General features: G+C 36.8%; 1 protein-coding gene across 2 annotated transcripts in view; it reads left to right on the top strand.

Annotated features, from left to right (window-relative positions):
- The window catches only part of SPAG6 (sperm associated antigen 6), a 63,878-nt gene extending 43,436 nt beyond the window's left edge, over positions 1-20,442 (top strand). Inside the window, exons 8-11 of one of the 2 annotated variants that reach the window (XM_006079952.4) lie at positions 2,276-2,467; positions 9,469-9,585; positions 12,586-12,731; positions 20,120-20,442. In XM_006079952.4, the coding sequence (XP_006080014.2) occupies positions 2,276-2,467; positions 9,469-9,585; positions 12,586-12,731; positions 20,120-20,189 (525 nt within the window). In that variant the 3' untranslated portion in view covers positions 20,190-20,442. The remainder of the gene's footprint in view (positions 1-2,275; positions 2,468-9,468; positions 9,586-12,585; positions 12,732-20,119) is intronic. The other variant, XM_006079953.4, reaches the window with a different exon arrangement.
- The last annotated feature ends 870 nt before the right edge of the window (positions 20,443-21,312 follow it).

Below are 21,312 nucleotides of genomic sequence, written 5' to 3'. Positions count from 1 at the left end.
GTTTTGTATCTTGAAGGATTGGCTTTACAAATATGTAAAGCATACTTTGATTAAAGACAGCTAACATACCCAATGGTCGTTTGTATCATCTTGTACGGATGGCTCTCTCTCCTTTAGCTTCCAGGAGCTAATTTCTCTTCTTAGACGTGGGCAATTCAGAGTGCATGGGCACATGTCGGATAGCAGTGTTTCTGTTTGCTTGCTCGAGGGATTTGGCCTTATCTCAGTTTACAACTCTGTATTAACCTACCAGATTGAGTAACCCTGGCTCGTAGTAGGTGCTCAAAAAATATTTGTTGAATGAGTAAATATTGATCTCCTGAAGCACGCTTCAAAGGCTGTGTGCTCCCAGTGTCTCTGGCAGCCCTCTAGGGTGCAGGTTTCTTATCAGCATGGAAAACCCGCTGCTGTATGTTAAACAGAATTGTGGATTTTTTTTTTATCCTTTGCTAATCCTCAGAATAAAAAGGAGCCTCAGATCTTTATTTTCTACCTATTCCTTGGTAATACTTTACTTCACTCCCTCTTTATCCTGAGCTTTTCCTTTTGTTCTTCTATTACCAAAGACTCTGATAGTGACTAGGGCAGTAGTGCTGCTTCCTGAAGGGTCACGGTGGGGATATTATTGGAATTCTTGATTCTTGGTTCTTGTGTGGATTGTCAGAAAGTCCACACATAGGAAGGAGGAGGAAAGAAGCCGCGATTGCTTTTGCTTCCTGTGTTTCTTCCCCAGACTATCCAGGAGGTGCTCCCCCTCTTTGGTCTGGGGCTGCTGGCCTCTCACACCGGGTTATCTTTCATTTAATTGAAGATCAAGGTGGGGGCAGCAGCAGTTTGAGGCCGATCACACAGCACTGCATTATTCTTTCTGGTTCTGTGTAGTACTGTCAGGACTGACAATACCTCCCATCTAAATAATACTTTCTAACGTTCAAAGCACTGTAATGCTTCTTGTCTCATTTGCTGTTCATAACAGCCATGGCTATTAAGTCATCATTTTGGGGACTGTCTTCTTTTCCTCCTGCTTCTTCATTCTTGGTATGTCTCAGATGTATGGACTTTCTGGAAAGTTGCCTCATTCTGAAGATAGAAAAGATTCTGACCTTTTTTTTTTTAATATATATGGGCTGACACACATTTTTAGTTGTAAGAAAGAAGTCAAAGAAGTAATATGGCAGATCTCTTCTGGAAATTGGTCTTAAAAGCCAAATTTAGGGACTTCCATGGTGGTCCAGTGTTTAACACTCCTTGTTTGCAATGCATGGGGATTTGGATTTGATCCCTGGTTGAGGAACTAGGATCCCACATGCTGAGTGGTGTGGCCAAAAAATTAAAAAAAAAAAAAAAAGAAATTTAAAAGTGGAGGGGAAAAAACTATAGATGATCATTTGGCCTTTGTTTGTGGGAGGATGACCATGTGATAGTGGCTTTTGTGGTACTGAATTTAAGGTGATAATTTAGTATCAGCATTAGATAATTTAGTTTAGTCTCAAGTTAGAAAGTTATACCCATACAGAATGAATTATAATTTGATTTGGTTATTTGACTCTTCTTTGGATATATAAGCTGTGATGCATTTGAGGCCCTTTAGTTAATTCTGTTTTATTTAGCTACAATTGAAGCTTGAAGTACAAAATACAAGCACATGCCATCAGTGTAGTAAAAGTACTCATCCCTTCTTTGACATTCAGTCAGATTAAATTGGGCAAAACTATTGTGTAAATGTTGACCAAAAGTAATGGAAATTTACTATTTCAGGAAAGATTTTAGTGAATATATTTCACCTAAAATTTACTTAAATAGGATTCTTGCTCATATTATTCATTTGATTTTGGGTCCATAGTAGGTATTTTGTTTTTGGATCTCTTGGTGAAAAGTTAATTTTTAAAAAGATTCTAAATTAACTTTTTTAGTTTAGAAGGAAAGCAAATGATTTTAAACTCCTATGCATTTTTAATTTGTCACAGTGGTATCTGGCTTTGCCTAAATACTAGCCTGTGGCATCTGTTTTTTGGTTAAATGCCTCTGTTTGGGGAGCAAACGCTAGTAGAGATACTTAGTTTAGTTGGATTGTTACAGATAATTAAGGTAAATTAGTTCTAGTCGTTTTATTGACTTGAAAAATGACGGCCCCTGTGAAGTGCTCATTTATTGAACAGTTTAAAGGAAAAAAAGGATCAAGACCGAAATGATTCTTCTAATGTCTGAGAGACATGGAAGACCCTTTAATCCTGCTCTGGGTTCGTAACTCTCGCTCTTTTGATCCACACTGCAGGGTGTGCCCCAGTTGTCCCTCTGCTTGTCAGAAGAACCAGAAGACCATATTAAGGCTGCTGCCGCCTGGGCCTTGGGGCACATTGGGAGACACACTCCTGAGCACGCACGGGCCGTCGCTGTCACAAACACTCTGCCTGTCCTGCTCTCTTTGTACATGTCAACCGAGAGTTCTGAGGATCTTCAAGTGAAAGTAAGTGCTTAATTCTTCATCGTTTTAATGAAGATTTGTTAGATTTTTAACTCATTCTTATAATATGTAATGTAAAATGTTTTAATTTTTATTGTGGACAACATCTTTTTTTTTTTTTTTTGGTACACTTGATTGATTGATTTTTGTCTGTGCTGGTCTTTGCTGCTGCTCTCAGACTTTGTTTAGTTGCTGCGAGCGGAGGCTAGCCTAGTTGTGGTGTGTGGGCTTTAGGGCACTTGGGCTTCAGTAATTGAAGCTGATGGGCTCACTAGTTGTGCATGGGCTTAGTTGTTCCAAGATATATGTTATCTTCCTGGACCAGGGATGGAACCTGTGTTTCCTGCACTGCAGGGCAGTTTCTTAACCACTGACTGGACCACCAGGGAAGTCCAACAATATCATTTTTCTGAGTCAAGAAATAAGTTTATCAGAAGCATTGAGGTGACTCTTTGAAAACGAATTACCCTTGTCTCTAAAAATCAATGATAAATTTTAAAGGAAGTTCTCTATGGGTACAAAGTTTTTTGTAAAATGAATGTCTGATTGTTGCCACCTACATTTCTATTGACTTTTCTTATGGAATAGGAGTTAAATAATAGGACTTTGGAGGTGAAATTGGCCAGAGAGAACTTTAGTCCATTTTAAATTAAAAATTGAGCCTAAAAAAATTTAAAAGGAATGCCTTTCCAAAGGCATTCCTGAAGCATGAGTGACGAGTGACCTCTCCTAACTCCAAGTCTGTCTCATCTTTTAGTTATGTCTTATATTTGTTCCTTGAAAGGAAAATGACCATAAGATTCCCAAAATTAAACATTTAAAAATCTCGTATTAAAAAAATGAAGATTTCTGAAAAAAATATTACTAACTACTAAAATGGTTCATTAAACACTAATATAAAGCAGGATGGGTTTAAAAAATAATTTTAGAATTTCAAAGGAATAAAAATGTTTCCCAACATACTCCCTATTAGGAAAACATCTAACTTCTTGAAAGCAGCTCTCAGAATTAACTTGGGTTGAGGGAAATACATAGAAAAGACAATAATTCAAGATAAAATGAACAGTAAGTTAAATTGCTCTTAAATTTGAAGGAAAACAATAAAGTAACAAATAGGAAAACACATTTTACAACATCTTTGGACAGTATAATGGGACAGGAAATGTATTTGAACTGCAGTTTGAGGGACTCTGAAAGCTATCAAGTGAGTCATTTATTTATAAATTTTATAAAAGTGAATTTATGTTGATTTGGTTATGTTTACATGTTTTTTCTCTACAAACTCATTGAGGGAAGTTGATTTCTAAGATTAATATTAAGATTTCTAAGATTTCCATTTTTATAAGACTTTCTAGATTAAAGCAATGATTTAATAGATTTCTATTACTTGTCTCCAATATTGAGTCTATTCCTTGGCAAAGCATGGTAGATGGTAAAATTGATAATGTGCTAAGGTCTTTTCCTGTGTAACAATTCTGTGGTTCTTTGACTTTCTGGTGAGAAAACACAAATCCATTTCCAGTTTTGAGTTGTCTAAATACAGATGATTTACATATGTGTAATTTTAACCTATGTATGTCCTTCTCTTTTTACCTCAAAATTCTTTAACCCATTATCATCATTGTCTTTCTTCCTCCCTCCCTCTCCCCCTTCCCTACTTCCTCCTCTTTCCTTCTCCCTCCTCCTCACTTCTCATCCTCCCCACCCTTACCTCTAGTGATCCAGGGAAATAAAAGAATACATCAGCTACAGCATGAATAATTAGTAGCAGAGTAGATAGTAATTATAGTTTGAGAAACCCTTGCAAATAGTCTCTTAGGGAGCGCTATATACTATTTACATGCTACCAAGTTTATATAACTTGATTTTTGATGAATGTTATGATGCTATAGTGTATAAATATCATCAGAGTAAAAATGGTTGATTACTTTTTGAAGTCAGATAATTTTTATTGTGTATTAGTTTAACAAAGGTGGTTTTGTTAAAACATTAAGGTTTACTAATAGAAATTTCCTTCTACCTTTATTTGATACCATATTTATTTTCAGGAAATACAGTGGGTATTAAATTAAAAGTGATTTATCAATCATTATCCTGTCATCAATCTTTCCAAGGCTTTAAATCCATACAAATGTTTTCTTATTGTAGGGATTTAATCATTCTGGTTTTTTTTTTCTTCTCCAAGGTCTCTTGGATTCTATCAGTTGTTTTAAAGGCTTTAGAGTACAAGTCCAAACCCTTTGATTTGACACTATCTCAAAAGGGAAAAGTATCCAAGCACTTTAGGAACTGTCTAATGGTGTTTCTCATTTGTTATTCTGTAGCAGCTTTCAAATTACAAGGCCATGTTGAAGTTACTTTTGTTCCAAAGACATGTAAGCTTTTGTAAGCATTCTCTAATTGGTTCTGATCCAGGAGAGCCCAGGAGCAGCCCCTTGGAATTTCTTACACATTTTCACATGGTCTTACTATCTGCCTGTACCTATGTAGTTTCAAATGCCTTATGAAAACTGAAAAAAATATGTATCTTTTATATAATCATCTTACCCACATATATTTTGAAAATATTCAGGCAGTTGCATTTTCATTTGTTTTGATTCAGAGGTATTAGATGGAATTAGTTTAGTATTTGAATGGTTACAAAGCTATTCAAATAGTTATAAGACTATTTCTAACATAATTATTTAAATATTACATTCTTATTGTCTTGGTTGTTCCCCTTTGTTTTTAGCAGCTTTATTGAAATATAACTCATATTCCATATAATTTACCCATTTTAAACTATATAATTCAGTGGTTTAGTGAAGATTCACAGGTGCTACCATCGCCACAGTCTAATTTTAGAACTTTTTATTTTCCCATTAGCTGTCACTCCATGTCTTCCCTGTCTAGCCCCAGGCAACCGTTATTTTATATCTGTCTTTGCGGATTTGCCTCTTCTGGACATTTTATTTAAACAGAACCATACAATATATGTGGCCTTTTGTGCCTGGCTTCTTTCACTAAGTGTAAGTTTCAAGGTTGTAACATATATCAATATTTTGTTCCTTTTAATTACCAAATAATATTCCATTGTATTGATATACCACATTTTGCTTTTCTATTCACTGCTTGGACCTTCGGTTGTTTCTACTCCTTGACCATCATGAACAATGCCACTATGAACATAACTGTACACGTTTTTGTGTGGATGTATGTTTTCATTTCTCTTGGGTATATACCTAGGAATGGACTTGCGAGGTCATATGATAACTTTTTTTAGCATTTTGAAGAACTGTCAAACTGTTTTCCAATGTAGTTATACCATTTTGATTCCCACCAGCAATGTATGAGGGTTCTAATTTTCAACATCATTGCCATCTCTCTTTACTGTCTTTATTTTTAATTGTAGCCATCCTAGTGGGTATGAATTCATATCTCATTGTGGTTTTGATTTGCATTTCCCTGATGGATAAAGATGCTGAAATTTGTTGTCTTGTGCTTATTGGCCACTTGTATATCTTCTTTGGAGAAATGTCTAATCAGACCTTTGGCCCATTTTTAAATTGGGCTATTTATGTTTTTATTATTGAGAATTTAAGGATTCTTTACATCTTATGGATACAAGTCCTTATCAGATGTATGACTTACAAATATTTTTTCCTATTCGGTGGGTTGTCTTATCATTTTATTGATAGTATTGTTTATAACAAGTCTGTAAAAAATTTTAATGAGATTCAGTTTATCTTTTTTTTTTTTTCACTCCTGTGCTTTTGGAGCTATATGTGAGAAGACTTTTCCTAGCAGAGTCAAGAAGATTTACTCCTGTGTAACCCCCTCATTTAAATAACTATAGCTCTTTGGTCAGAATACTTTCAGAATAAAATTAACTTTTGAATAAAGAAGCATTTTTCATTTTAAGCAGTTTTCAAGAAAGATCATTCATTTTCAACAATGAAACAACAACGAATAATTTTTTGTTACTCCTTTCATTTTCTGTGAAAAACAAAGTGGCATCAAGTGTTTGTCTTGAATTGACAATTTTGTTTTGCTCATTACTATTCTTATGTGTATTGTTAATAGGAAAAAAGGGTAGTATTGCTAATCACTTATTGTGGTTTCTATAAGAGCTTTGATCAGTGTGGCTAGAGTCAGCTTTTAGAAATGACAGAAAAATTAATGAATGTAGAATTGTAGATACTACACTAGTTTGTAGGAAAACCAGGCTCAAACCCAAGTTGTCCTACACAGATAGTCCATGATTCCTTCCCTCACATCATCATGTAATATTATATATGTCTAAAGATAAACACTAACTACTAAATGCTGTGACATTTAGCAAAGTTCATAATCTCTTATTCATTATTTTGAAGTAACACATACTTGATTTTCTGACCCAGGTAAAGAAAAGGATTTGTTGACCCCACATAATTTCTGTACAATTCACAGAATAAAATTATAGGAACAATTTTATTTCACTCACAGCCACAAGTCACCAAATACAAGTCATATTTTCTAAAGGCTTATACATTTTAAACCCAACATACAACATGATCCTGTATGTAGAAAATCCTAAGGAATACACACAAACACATTCACTAATACTAGAACTAGTAAGAGTTCAACAGAATCACTGGGTAGAAGACAAATATGTAAAAACCAACTGTATTTCTGTATTTTAGTAGTGAGTAATTCAAATATGAAATTAAGAAAATAGTTTCATTTATAATAGCATAACAAGAATAAAATATTTAGGAATAAATTTAACAAAAGAAGTATAAGACTTGTACACTGAAAACTATAAAACATTGCCGAAAAAATTAAAGAAGATCTGAATAAATGAAGAGACATTCCATGTTCACAGATCGGAAGGTTTGATATTGTTAAAATGGCAATTCAATACTGTTAAAAATGATCTATATTTTCAATACAATCCCTTTCAAAATCCCAGGTGTCTTTTTCCTCAAAAAACTTGAGAAGCTGATCCTGAGATTCATATAGAAATGCAAAGGACTTGATCTTGCCAAAACAATCTTGAAAAAAGAAAGACTTAACACTGCCCAATTTCAAAACTTACTATAAAGCTACACAAACAAGGTGCTTACAGAAAGACTATATAGATATCAATGTAGTAATCAAATAAAAAATCTGAAATGGACCCTTTTATCGTCAACTGACTTTTCCCAAAGGTGCCAAGGCAATTTAATGTTAAAAGATAGCCTTTTCAGCAAATGGTACTAGGACAATTATTATATCTTCAGACAAAAATATTAATTTGGATCCTTATCTCATACCATACGCTAGAATTAACTAAAAATGAATAATACTGATAGATCTAAATGTAAGAATTAAGATTATAAAACTCTTAGAAGAAAACATAGGAGTAAGTCTTTTTAGCCTTGGAATAGGCATTGATTTCTTAAAAATGACCCTTAAAGCACAAGTAATAAAAGAAAACACTGATAAATTGGATTTCATCAAAATGAAAAACTTGTATGCCTCAGAAGACATTACTGAAAAAATGAAAAGACAAGCCACAGACTGAAAAATTACTTGCAAATCATATATTCAAGCAAGGACTTGTATTCAAAGTATATAAAGAGCTCTTACAACTCAATAATAAGAAGATACATAACCTCACTAAGCAATGGGCAAAAATGAATAGACATTTCACTGACAAATGACCAATCAGCACATAGAAAGATTCTCAACATCATTAGTCACTAGAGAAACACACATCAAAACCATAATGAGATATTACTTCACACCCACAAGAATGGCTATAATTAATGAGACAGAAAATAACAAGTGTTGATCATTCTATGGAGAATTGAACCTTCCTACACCACTGGTGACCCACTCCATTTCTTGCCTGGAGAATCCCAGGGACAGAGGAGCCTAGTGGGCTGCTGTCTTTGGGGTTGCACAGAGTCGGACACGACTGAAGCAACTTAGCAGCAGCAGCAGCACACTACTGGTGAGAATGTAAAATGTTGCAGTCATGTTGAAAAAGAGTTTGGTAGTTTCTCAAAATATTAAACATAAATTTACCATTATCACCCAATAACTCGACTCTTCAGTATTTTCCCAAGTGAAAAAATTTGCATGTGAATCTTCATAGCAGCATTATTCATATTAGCCCAAAGTGGAATTAACCCAAATGTCCATCAACTGGTGAATGGATAAACAAAATGTGATAAATCCCTGTAATGGAATACTATTTGACAATGAAAGGAGTGAAGCACTAATATGTGCTATAACATGGATGAACCTCAGAAACATTATACTTAGCAAATGAGGCCAGAACCAAAAGTTAACATATTATGATTTCATTTATATGGATGGTCCAGAAAAGTACAATTTATAGAGACAGGAAGTAAATTAGTAATTGTCTGGGGTTGGTAGGATAAGTGGAGGAGGAAATATGGAATAACTATAAATGGGCGTGGGGTTTTTTGGGATGATGAAAATGTTCTAAAATTAGATTGTGGTGATGGTTGCCCAACTCTGTAAATTTACTAAAAATCCATTGAACCGTGCACTTAAAATGAGTGAATTTATGGTATGTAAATTATATCTCAATAGTGTTGTTAAATAATCTTAAGCCCAGATATTGACAAGTAAACAAAATCTTAACTAATAGACTAATATTTGTTTCATGCTGGATGATTCAACTGATTATTATTAATGATATACATCCTGATATAGAAGTTTATAGTCAAAAATCAAGTATATTTCTTGATGAAGGATAGTAAAGCTCAGTGGATTCCTACTGTCATTAGAGTTCTTGATTAATAACTTGACAGTCTGTCACCAACTTGGAACTGTTAGGATTGGGGTAAGGCTGTCTGGTACAGTGAATGTGGTCTCCACTGGCACATTAGTAGACTTTGTCACCAACAGCTGTTAAGTTCATCATAAAGCTCTTCATTTTGTTTTCAAACTCCAGATCACAAGACGTGACTTTTTGTCACGCTTTCATTGATTACTTACTTTGGTATGTATTTTGCTTTGTATTTCAATAGAGTAAAAAAGCCATAAAGAATATCTTACAAAAATGCACCTATTTGCCAGCTCTTGAACCATTTCTGTATGATGCTCCTCCCAATATTCTGAAGCATGTGGTTGGACAATTCAGTAAGGTAAGACATGATCTCTTAGCCTGGAAGAGGGGCAAGAGAATTAAAACAAGGTATTAGCTTGCACTGTTTTGTTGGGTCAGTGTTTTCTTCTGTAAGATGAGGGCAGGGTTTTACTATTTGATTTTACTGATCATATCGACAGGGAGGGTAATATAGGTTAATAAAATTCACGTAAGTTAATAAAAGTCACACATAACTAATTCACACTTTTTTCTTTGTCATGCTTCCTCACAGCCTCTGTACTGTCTTTTTTATGTTCTTGGAGAATAGAAGAGTCAACGTGTGAAAACCTCATAACCCTTTGGTAGTTTTCCTGGTGACTCTTAGTCTCACTCAGCTGGAAACAACTGCAAAGATCCCCACAGTATTTTTTGTGAAATCCATGTATTTAACCGGAGATGCTTCCAGACAGTCATTTGGAATGTATTGGCTTATTTGGTAACCACTTTTTAACCAGCATGGCTGTCATGTTTCTTAGCTCACTGCAGACTCAAGATAGTAAGGTGGAAAGGTCAAGCTGCTGGATGGGGTTCAGCCAGAGGAACTGACTCCTGACAGCTGAGGCCAAGAGAGAGTGTGTGTGTTCCCACAGCCGTGGATGGCCCGGAGGGGAACCCTAAGTCATCAAGAAGTGGTCAGGTTGTGTTCAGGTTGGATTTAGGAAAATAGGGTCTTTGAAATTAGTATCTCGGTGTGACTGTGAGCTCAGGCTCTGGAGCTGGGTTGCCTGGGTTTCTACTAGCAGCAATACCTTTGACGACGTCTTGACCTCTCTAAATCTTAGTGTAATTACCCATAGACTGGGACTAATAAGAGAACCTATTTTATAGGGTCATGTAAAGATTAATGAGTTGTTATATGTATAGAGTTTAGCCTAATCCCAGGCACTCAAAAAAAAAAAAAAACAAAAAACCCCACAAAACCCCAAAAAGTTGTTTTTGAGAAATAAAACATAAAAGTGCTAAAGGCTGATTTTAAAAAATTAATAAAAATGGATGGGGGCCAAATTCACCTGAAGCATCAGTTATAAGGCTGTATAAAGGAGGTACTACTGTTGTGTACTATGTTTCTACAAATAATAAACAAAAACTGTATGTTGTTAAAATGTTTAAGCTAGGCCCTACAGCTGAATAGGTCTAGTTTTAGGTATTCCTCTGAAAGATCATACTGTCTTTGACTCATTTCTGTGATCTGCAACATCTTGCTGCCCCTTAAGCACCATAGTCACTGTATGGTAGAAGGTTTTACGTTGCTGAAGCCCCCTCAGGATATAGCTCTGTGTATCAAACACCTGTGCTCTGTCTTCTTCCTTCTAAGAAAATAATGAGACTTCCCTGTGGTCCAGTGGCTAAGACTCTGTGCTCCCAGTGCAGGGGGCCCAGGTTTAATACGTGGTTGGGGAATTAGATCCCGTATGACGCATCGAAGATCCCACGTGTTGCCGCTAAGACCTGGCGCAGTCAAATAAATACATTAAAAAAAAAGAAAAAAAAATGAAAATAATCAACCTTTGTTTTCTGGATGCTAAGTAAGAAAGCAACCAGTTAATTTGATCAGCTAAGAGGGAGGAAGGTGTAAGGGGACGAGTAGATCATCTACAGACAGTCATCACCTCTTGTGAGTAGCTGACATTATTTCTGAAAGTTTCATTTCATACTCTAATCTTTTAGGCTACCAGGAGTGAGATATTCTAGTTTTATTGAACTTGCTGTGAAAACGAACACTACCCTGAACTGAGTTCAAAATAAGTCACTTTTAAAGTAAGTCAGTGGGATTTGTGGAAGTTAGCTAAGATAAAATAAACACAATACCGCATACCACATACTCTTATGAATGTACCTTTAGGAATATTTGCTTCAGGTAGAATTTTACCTTTTCTTAATCTAAGGATCCAGAGCACTAGAAAAGAGAGAGGAAAGCAAGGCAGAAGATAAAAAGATATTAATTTAAAAGATAGGAGGTAATAAAAACTCTCCAGGCCAAACAAAATATTTAAAGCCTATAGGCATTTCTGTTTTTTAGAAACATGCGCACTTAGTGTCATCTTTTATTGTCCAGTTGATGTGTATTATCATTATAATAGCAAAATCCCTTTGTAGTTTTAGTTTTGTTAAATGCCTACATGATAAGCATTAAGGGATAGACAAAAAATAGTTAAGACCAAGTTCTTTTTCAAGGAACTTGATAATTGAGCTGGGGGACTGGATGAAACAATCATAAAACACTTCAATGTGCTAGACTTCGTGATAAACTTTTAAAATTTTTATCTTTTAATAGCTTATGGGATCTTAGTTTCCTGATCAGGGATGGAACCTGTGCCCTCTGCAGTGGAAGTGCGGAGTCTTAGTAACTCCTGGACCACCAGGGAAGTCCCTGATAGTTAAACTATTATGTGGCAAGTGCACTGAAAGGGGTCTAACAGAATGCTTTGAGGGAAGAAATGTACCCAGCTCAGCCTGGGAAAGAGAGTAGGAGTGTCCCAGAGAAAGTTTCTTAAAGGCAGTTACCCCCAAGTAATGGGAGAAGTGTGTGGAGGGCAGAAGGGATTTTGAAGAGGAGGAAGCAGCATAGGCAAAGCAAAAAATGCTTCAGATGCACCCTTTGAGGTCATTGAAACACAATTTAGTGTAGAGGTTGGTATGGAAGGACTTCGGAGAGGTATTTAGGACCTGAGTCACAAAAGGGCCCCTGAGCTTGCCTGTAACTTTGGAGAGACCTTGAATGGCTGTAAGCGAAGGACGGCCCCTGTAGTATATCATACCTATATGGTTGGATCTCTATTACCTTTGGCTTTATTCCATCCCCACAGCATACCAAGTTGATACATTTCCAAAAAGGCTGCATTTTTCTTGCAATCATTTGCAAATTTAGGCTCATTATGTTCCAGTTATATTAGACATAAATTCTCTTTTTCATTTCCTCATATATTATTGCTTTTCAAGAGTAAAAATCCAGCTTGGGAAAGAAAAGCTGACACTTTTATGTGCTTCACTTTTCAAGGTGCTGCCACATGATAGCAAAGCTCGACGACTTTTTGTAACAAGTGGTGGACTTAAAAAGGTGCAAGAGATAAAAGCAGAACCTGGATCTCTCCTTCAAGAATATATCAACAGCATTAACAACTGTTACCCAGAAGAAATAGTAAGGTAGGAAAAATGGACTTTGGGAAGGTCAATGTTATTCTGTTTTTCTCTTCTCAAATTGAGATTTTTATATCCACTATGTGAAAACGTGGACTTTGAAATAGCACAGAAGACCAAAATATACTTCTCCCTCAATCTTTTTTATTCTTCAAATTAAATGATGTTCTGATTGACACATACTTTTCCAAATGAAACTGAAATGTCATTTGAGACATTTCTGTACTAATTTAGTATGTGCTTTACTAAAGTGTACCTCAAAACAGAGTTCAAAGTAAATTATCAACTGTTAATAGAAACTGTTTGATTTTCATAGTTCCCTGCATATTGTTTCTCTGCCTTAAGCTCACATTCATATCAATGAGACTATTATTACAAATTACAAATTACTGCTATTACAGACAGAAAGGAGATGTTGATGGAATACTCAGTTCAGTTCAGTCGCTCAGTCATGTCCTACTCTTTGCGACCCCATGGACTACAGGATGCCAGGCTTCTCTGTCCGTCACCAATTTCCAGAGCTTGCTCAAACTCATGTCCATTGAGTTGGTGATGCCATCCAACCATCCTCTGTCGTCCCCTTCTCCTCCTTCCTTCAATCTTTCCCAGCATCAGGGTCTTTTCCAATGAGTCAGTTCTTTGCATCAGGTGGCCAAAGTATTGGAGTTTCAGCTTCAACATCAGTCCTTCCAATGAATATTCAGGATTGATTTCCTTAGGATTGACTGGTTTTATCTCCTTGCAGTCCAAGGGACTCTCAAGAGTCTTCTCTAACACCACAGTTCAAAAGCATCAATTCTTCAGCGTTCAGTTTTCTTTATGGTCCAACTCTCACATCCATACATGACTACTGGAAAAACCATAGCTTTGACTAGATGGACCTTTGTCAGCAAAGTGATGTCTCTGCTTTTTAATATGCTATCTAGGTTGGTCATAGCTTTTCTTCCAAGGAGCAAGCACCTTTTTAATTTCATGGCTGCAGTCACCATCTGCAGTGATTTTTGAGCGCAAGAAAATAAAGTCTGTCACTGTTTCCACTGTTTCCCCATCTATTTCCCATGAAGTGATGGGACCAGATGCCATGATCTTCATTTTTTGAATGTTGAGTTTTAAGCCAGTTTTATCATTCTCCTCTTTCACTTTCATCAAGAGGCTCTTTAGTTCCTCTTTGCCTTCTGCTATAAGGGTGGTGTCATCTGCATGTCTAAAGTTATCGATATTTCTCTCAGCAGTCTTGATTCCAGCTTGTGCTTCATCCAACCTGGCATTTCACATGATGTACTCTGCATATAAGTTAAATAAGCAAGGTGACAGTATACAGCCTTGACATACTCCTTTCCCAATTTGGAACCAGTCCATTGTTCTATGTCTGGTTCTAACTGTTGCTTCTTGACCTGCATAAAGATTTCTCAGGAGGCAAGTAAGGTGGTTTGATATTCCCATCTGTTGAATTTTCCACAGTTTGTTGTGATCCACACAGTCAAAGGCTTTGGTGTAGCCAATAAAGCAGAAATAGATGTTTTTCTACTCAGCCATAAAAAAAGAATGAAATATTGCTGTTTGCAGCAACATGGATGCAACTAGAGATTATCATAATAAGTGAAGTAAATCAGAAAGACAAATACTATATGATATCACTTATATGTGGAATCTAAAATATGTCACAAATGAACCTATCTATAAAACAGGAATAGACTCACATACATAGAGTACAGACTTGGGTTGCCAAGGGTGAGGAAAGACTGTGAGGTGGAATTAGCAGACATAAACTATTATATAGGATGTTTAAACAACAAGGTCCTACTGTATAGCACAGGGAAGTATATTCAATGTCCTTTGACAAACCATAATGGAAAAGAATATAAAGAGAAGAATGTCTATATGTGTATAACTGAGTCACTGTGCTGTATAGCAGAGATTTGCACAACATTATAAATCAACTACATCAATAAAAGAATAGAAAGTGATGTTGAATGGCAAAAAGAAAGTTACTATCTGTATCTGAAAAAAATAATATTTATGAAATGCAGGTTCTTCATTGTAATGTAGCTGCTGCTAAGTCACTTCAGTTGCGTCCGACTCTGTGCGACCCCATAGACGGCAGCCCACCAGGCTCCCCCGTCCCTGGGATTCTCCAGGCAAGAACACTGGAGTGGGTTGCCATCTCCTTCTCCATTGCGTGAAAGTGAAAAGTGAAAGTGAAGTCGCTCAGTTGTATCTGACTCTTAGCGACCCCATGGACTGCAGCCTACCAGGCTCCTCCGCCCATGGGATTTTCCAGGCAAGAGTACTGGAGTGGGGTGTCATTGCCTTCTCCGAGTAATGTAGCAGGAAGCTATTTTCAAGATTAATTTTTTATTTATTTTTAAAATTAGTGTATAGTTGCTTTACAATATTGTGTTAGTTTTTGCTATACAACAAAGTGAATCAGCTATATGTATACACATAGCCCCTCCCTCTTGAGCCTCCCTCTCACCGCCCTAGGTCATAACAAAGCACCGAGTTGAGCTCCCTGTGCTGTACAGCAACTTCCAACTGGCTATCTGTTGTGCATACGGTAGTGTGTAGACAGTAGTCAGTGCTACTCTGTCAATTCATCCCACCCTTGTCTTCTCCCATGGTGTCTCTATGTCTGCATCTCCATTCCTGCCCTGCAAATAGGTTCATCAGTGCCATTTTTCTAGATTCCATATATATGTGTTAATATTTGTTTTTCTCCCTCTGACTTACTTCACTCCATGTGACAGACTCTAGGTTCATCCACATGATGACAGATGACCCAATTTCATTCCTTTTTATGGCTGAGTAATATTCCATTACTTATGTGTACCACATCTTCTTTATCCATTCATCTGTTGATGGACATCTAGGTTGCTTCCATGTCCTGGCTATTGTAAATAGTGCTGCAGTGAACCCTGGGATGCATGTGTCTTTTGAATTATGGTATTCTCGGGGTATGCTCAGGAGTGGGATTGCTAGGTCATAAGGTGGTTCTATTTTTAGTTTTTTAAGGAACCTCTATACAGTTTTCCATAGTGACTGGACCAATTACATTCCCACCAACAGTGTAGGAGTATTCCATTTTCTCCACATAATCGCCAGCATTTAGTAATCAATATAAAAATTATTAATGAGCTATTTGACATTTTTTATACTAAGTTCTGGAAATCTGGTGGGCATTTCGTCACTTCCAGTACATCTCAATTTAGATATTAAATTTCATTGGAAATACATGATGTGTATTTAGATTACATAAAGTTTACAGTTGAAAAAGTAGATATGCAAGTTGTTCCAAACACACTTAAATTTTTTCCAACAACTGAGTTGAATATCAATTATTAACATTTTTAAAATTTAATATAAAAGTCAGTTCCTCAGTCATATTCCTAGGGCTCAAGAGCCACCCTAGCTAGTGGCTACCATGTGAAACATTACGATTTTTAAAGTTTTGGTTTTTCTAAATCCACTCTTTACCATTTCTATAAAAAGTATTTACCTTGTATCTAATGCATTTATCAGACCTAGGAAGGTGAGGCCTGCTTTAAAATTTATGACTAACGCATAGAGAAACAGCTGTAACTTCCTTGGTCTAGGAATACTTGGAAGAGACTCACTGTTTAGGGGCAATTTTTCTTAAGGGTAGGAGGCCTTTTGGGACTTCTTAAGTGCTCAGTGGGAAAGAATCTGCCTGCCAATGCAGGAAACACAAGAGATGTGGATTCAGTTCCTGGATTGGGAAGATCCCATGGAGAAGGAAATGGCAACCCACTCCCATATTCCTGCTGAGATGATCCCATGGACAGAGAAGCCTGGCAGGCTACAGTCCATGGGGTTGCAAAGAGTCAGACACAAGTGAGCAACTGAGCACTCACACAAACCTTTGGTGGAGAAATATTCTTTAATGTAGCTCTTTATGTATGCATGTATGTACATGTTTATCTGTGACTGCTTATAAGCACACTATTAAGAAAACACAGCTCTTCTATCCACAGTAACTTGACAAAATGTGGAAGAAATTAATGTAACATAAATTATGAGTTTTTAAGTCAAGCACATGAGGAGAGATAAAGATAATTAACAAAGGATAAAGTAAGTTTTGAACGTTAGGTTTTATCTGGAGAAAACACCTTAGGAGGTTTAATTATTCCAAATGTTTTAGAAAATTTTAAATTACACTTGCTAGTTTTTTTAATCCATTTATTGTATCATATATTTATTGTTGTGATCCACACAGTCAAAGACTTTGGTGTAGTCAATAAAGCAGAAGTAGATGCTTTTCTGGAATTCCAGAAAATTGTGGATATATACAATATCCACAACTGGATATTGTTTTCTCTTTTTCAATGATCCAATGGATGTTGGCAATTTGATCTCTTGTCCCTCTGCTTCTTCTAAATCCAGCTTGAACATCTGGAAGTTCTCAGTTCATGTACTGTTGAAGCCTGTCTTGGAGAATTTTGAGCATTACTTTGCTGGCATGTGAGATGAGTGCGATTGTGCGGTAGTTTGAACATTCTTTGGCATTTCCTTTCTTTGGGATTGGAATGAAAACTGACCTTTTCCAGTCCTGTGGCCACTGCTGAGTCTTCCAAATTTGCTGGCATTTTGAGTGCAGCACTTTCACAGCATCATCTTTTAGGATTTGAAGTAGCTCAACTGGAATTCCATCACCTTCACTAGCTTTGTTCGTAGTGATGCTTCCTAAGGCCCTCACTTGACTTCTCATTCCAGGATGTCTGGCTCCAGGTGAGTGATCACACCATTGTGGTTATCTGGGTCATTAAGATCTTTTTTGTATAGTTCTTTTGTGTATTCTTGCCACCTCTTCTTAATTATCTTCTGCTTCTATTAGGTCCATACTGTTTCTGTCCTTTATTAGGCCCATCTTTGCATGAAATATTCCCTTGGTATCTCTAGTTTTTTTGAAGAGATCTCTAGTCTTTCCCATTCTATTGTTTCCCTCTATTTCTTTGCATAGATCACTTAGGAAGGCTTTCATGGCTTTCCTTGCTATTCTTTGGAACTCTGCATTCAGATGGTTATATCTTTCCTTTTCTCTTTGCCTTTAGCTTCTCTTCTTTTCTCAGCTATTTGTAAGCCCTCCTCAGACAACCATTTTGCATTTTGCCTTTTTGCATTTCTTTTTCTTGGGGATGCTTTTGATCACTGCCTCCTGTACAGTGTCACAAACCTCTGTACATAGTTCTTCAGGCACTCTGTCTATCAGATCTAATCCCTTGAATCTATTTGTCACTTCCACTGTATAGTCATAGGAGTTGATTTAGGTCATACCTGAATGGTCTAGTGGTTTTCCCTACTTTCTTCAATTTAAGTCTGAATTTGGCAATAAGGAGTTTATGATCTGAGCCACAGTCAGCTCCTGGTCTTGTTTTGTTGACTGTATAGAGCTTCTTCATCTTTGGCTGCAAAAAATATAATCAATCTGATTTCGGTATTGACCATCTGGTTGTTCATGGGTAGAGTCATCTGTTGTGTTGTTAGAAGAGGGTGTTTTCTATGACCAGTGTGTTCTCATGGCAAAACTCCATTAGCCTTTGCCCTGCTTCATTTTGTACTCCAAGGCCAAACTTGCCTGTTACTCCAAGTATTTCTTGACCTACTACTTTTGTATTCCAGTTTCCTATGATGAAAAGGACATTTTTTTGGTGTTAGTTCTAGAAGGTCTTGTAGGTCATCATAGAACTGTTCAACCTCAGCTTCTTGGCATTAGTGGTTGGAGCATAGACTTGGATTACTGTTGCCTTGGAAAGGAACAGAGATCATTCTGTCATTATGGAGATTGCACTCAAGTACTGCATTTTGGACTCTTTTGTTGACTATGAGGGCTACTCCATTTCATCTAAGGATTTCTTGCCCACAGTAGTAGACATAAGGGTCATCTGAATTAAATTCACCCATTCTGGTCCATTTTAGTTCACTGTTGCCTAAAACAGCCATCTCCTATTTGACCACTTCCAATTTACCTTGATTCATGGACCTAACTTTCCAGTTCCTATGCAGTATTGTTCCTTACAGCATTGAACTTTACTTCTACCACCAGTCACATCCACAACTGGATATTGTTTTTGCTTTGGCTCCATCTCTTCTTCTTTCTGGAGTTATTTCACCACTCTTCTCCAGTAGCATATTGAGTACCTACTGACCTGGGGAGTTTATCTTTTTCAATGTCATATCTTTTTGCCTTTTCATACTGTTCATGGGGTTCTCAAGACAAGAATAGTGAAGTGCTTTGCCATTCACTTCTCTAGTAGACTGCATTTTGTCAGAACTTTCCACCATGACCCGTCTGTCTTGGGTGACCCTACATGGCATGGCTCATAGTTTCATTGAGTTAGACAAGGCTGTGATCCATGTGCCTCCTGAGAAATCTGTGTGCAGGTCAAGGAGCAACAGTTAGAGCTGTACATAGAACAACCGACTGATTTCAAATTGGGAAAGGAGTACATCAAGGGTGTACATTGTCACCCTACTTATTAACTTATATATAGAGTACATCATGTGAAATGCTGGGCTGTATGAAGCACAAGTTGGAATCAAGACTGCTGAGAGAAATATCAATAACCTCAGACATGCAGATGACACCACCCTTATAGCAGAAGGCAAAGAGGAACTAAAGAGCCTCTTGATGAAAGTGAAAGAGAAGAGTGATAAAGCTGGCTTAAAACTCAACATTCAAAAAATGAAAACCATGGCATCTGGTCCTATCACTTCATGGGAAATACATGGAGAGACAATGGAAGCAGTGACAGACTTTATTTTTTTGGGCTCCAAAATCACTGCAGATGGTGACTGCAGCCATGAAATTAAAAGGGGTTTTCTCCTTAGAAGAAAAGCTATGACCAACCTAGACAGCATATTAAAAAGCAGAGACATCACTTTGCTGACAAAGGTCCATCTAATCAAAGCTATGGTTTTTCCAGTAGTCATGTATGGATGTGAGAGTTGGACCATAAAGAAAACTGAACGCTGAAGAATTGATACTTTTGAACTGTGGTGTTGGAGAAGATTCTTGAGAGTCCCTTGGACTGCAAGGAGATGAAACCAGTCAGCCATAAGGAAATCAATCTGAATATTCTTTGGAAGGACTGATGCTGAAGCTCCAATACTTTGGCTACTTTGAAAATACCCTTTCTTTGCCATTGCACTGATATTCCTTAAATGTTTTGCTGTGTTTCTGGTACAGTCTTGTGAGCTGGTGTTCTCTTCCTTGATTGTTTCTAACCTCATACACAAAGCATTCCTGCAGTATAATTGGTTGGTGTAGTAGAGATTTCATTCAGAGAATTATTTCAGATAAATATCTTCATTGAATCTTTTGTGCCTACTGTGCTAAATCTTTTCACAAAGATCTAATAAAAAATTTTCTTTTTCAGGTATTATTCCCCTGGATATTCAGAAACACTTCTGCAGAGAGTGGACAGCTATCAACCACTTACTAACTGAGCAAAGTTACATTTTTATGCTCGAATTGATAGCAAAGTATTTGTGAATGATATTTGTTAAAGCTCTTTCTAAGTATTTGAGCTAAATACATACTAATTTAGTCAATGTGAAATACTTTTGGATAATATTTTCTAAATTTATGTAACACTTTAAAAAACTAGTGGTTTGAATGTATGAGGAACTAGTCACGATCCTTTGCATAGGATCTGATGGAAAGGCAAATTTAAAAAACACAATAAAGGGTCTTCACAAATTTGTTATTGTTCCATTAAAGACCACACATGCACACACGTCTAACTAGATATAGACAAAAGATAGTGTTCAGAAACGCTTAATTAATTTGCCAGTTCCTCATGGGCACAGGCAAGGAAGACTGGCCTTGGGAAGTCTAGTGATATCCAAAGGAAGTAGTTGCAAGAGGACACAGATGACAAAGTGCAAGGCATTTGAAAGATGCTGATGCTGGTTACACAAATGCATTATCTGAACACATGAACTCTATGGGTAACCTGGCAGGTTTCCCTAAGAATTTAGGAAGTTTCCTCTTCCTCCTAAGTTTTCTACCTCTCATCTTACTCTTCCCTAAACTGTTCCTTACCTTTCCTGGGGCTGGACAGGGTAGAAGTCAATATTAAGCACTATACTATTGCAGACATCCCTCTCCTGCTCATTGAAAGGTTTCTTCTTAGTCTAGGCCTACTATTGAAGCAATCAAGTCAAGGGGGTCCTCAGTGTTCCCTTGTCCTAGTTTCACAGTCCCAAGTTTCAAAAGTCAGATTTTCAGGGATTTAAGGAAAAACTTGAAAAGGATACCATTCGACTCAGACTTTACATGCATTTTCACAAATGGAGCTGAAAGGAAGATAAGAGGGAGTTGTGATAACATTTTAAATAAAAAAAGCATTAGTATTAAATGCTGGGCTGGAAGAAGCATAAGCTGGAATCAAGATTGCTGGGAGAAATATAATAACCTCAGATATGCAGATGACACCACCCTTATGGCTGAAAGTGAAGAAGACTTAATGGCCTCTTGATGAAAGTGAAAGAGGAGAGTGAAAAAGTTGGCTTAAAGCTCAACATTCAGAAAACTAAGATCATGGCATCTGGTCCCATCACTTCATGG

The sequence above is a fragment of the Bubalus bubalis genome, chromosome 14, assembly GCF_019923935.1.
Source record: "Bubalus bubalis isolate 160015118507 breed Murrah chromosome 14, NDDB_SH_1, whole genome shotgun sequence".
Classification (NCBI taxonomy): domain Eukaryota; kingdom Metazoa; phylum Chordata; class Mammalia; order Artiodactyla; family Bovidae; genus Bubalus; species Bubalus bubalis.
This window is presented reverse-complemented; position numbering and strand designations above follow the sequence as displayed.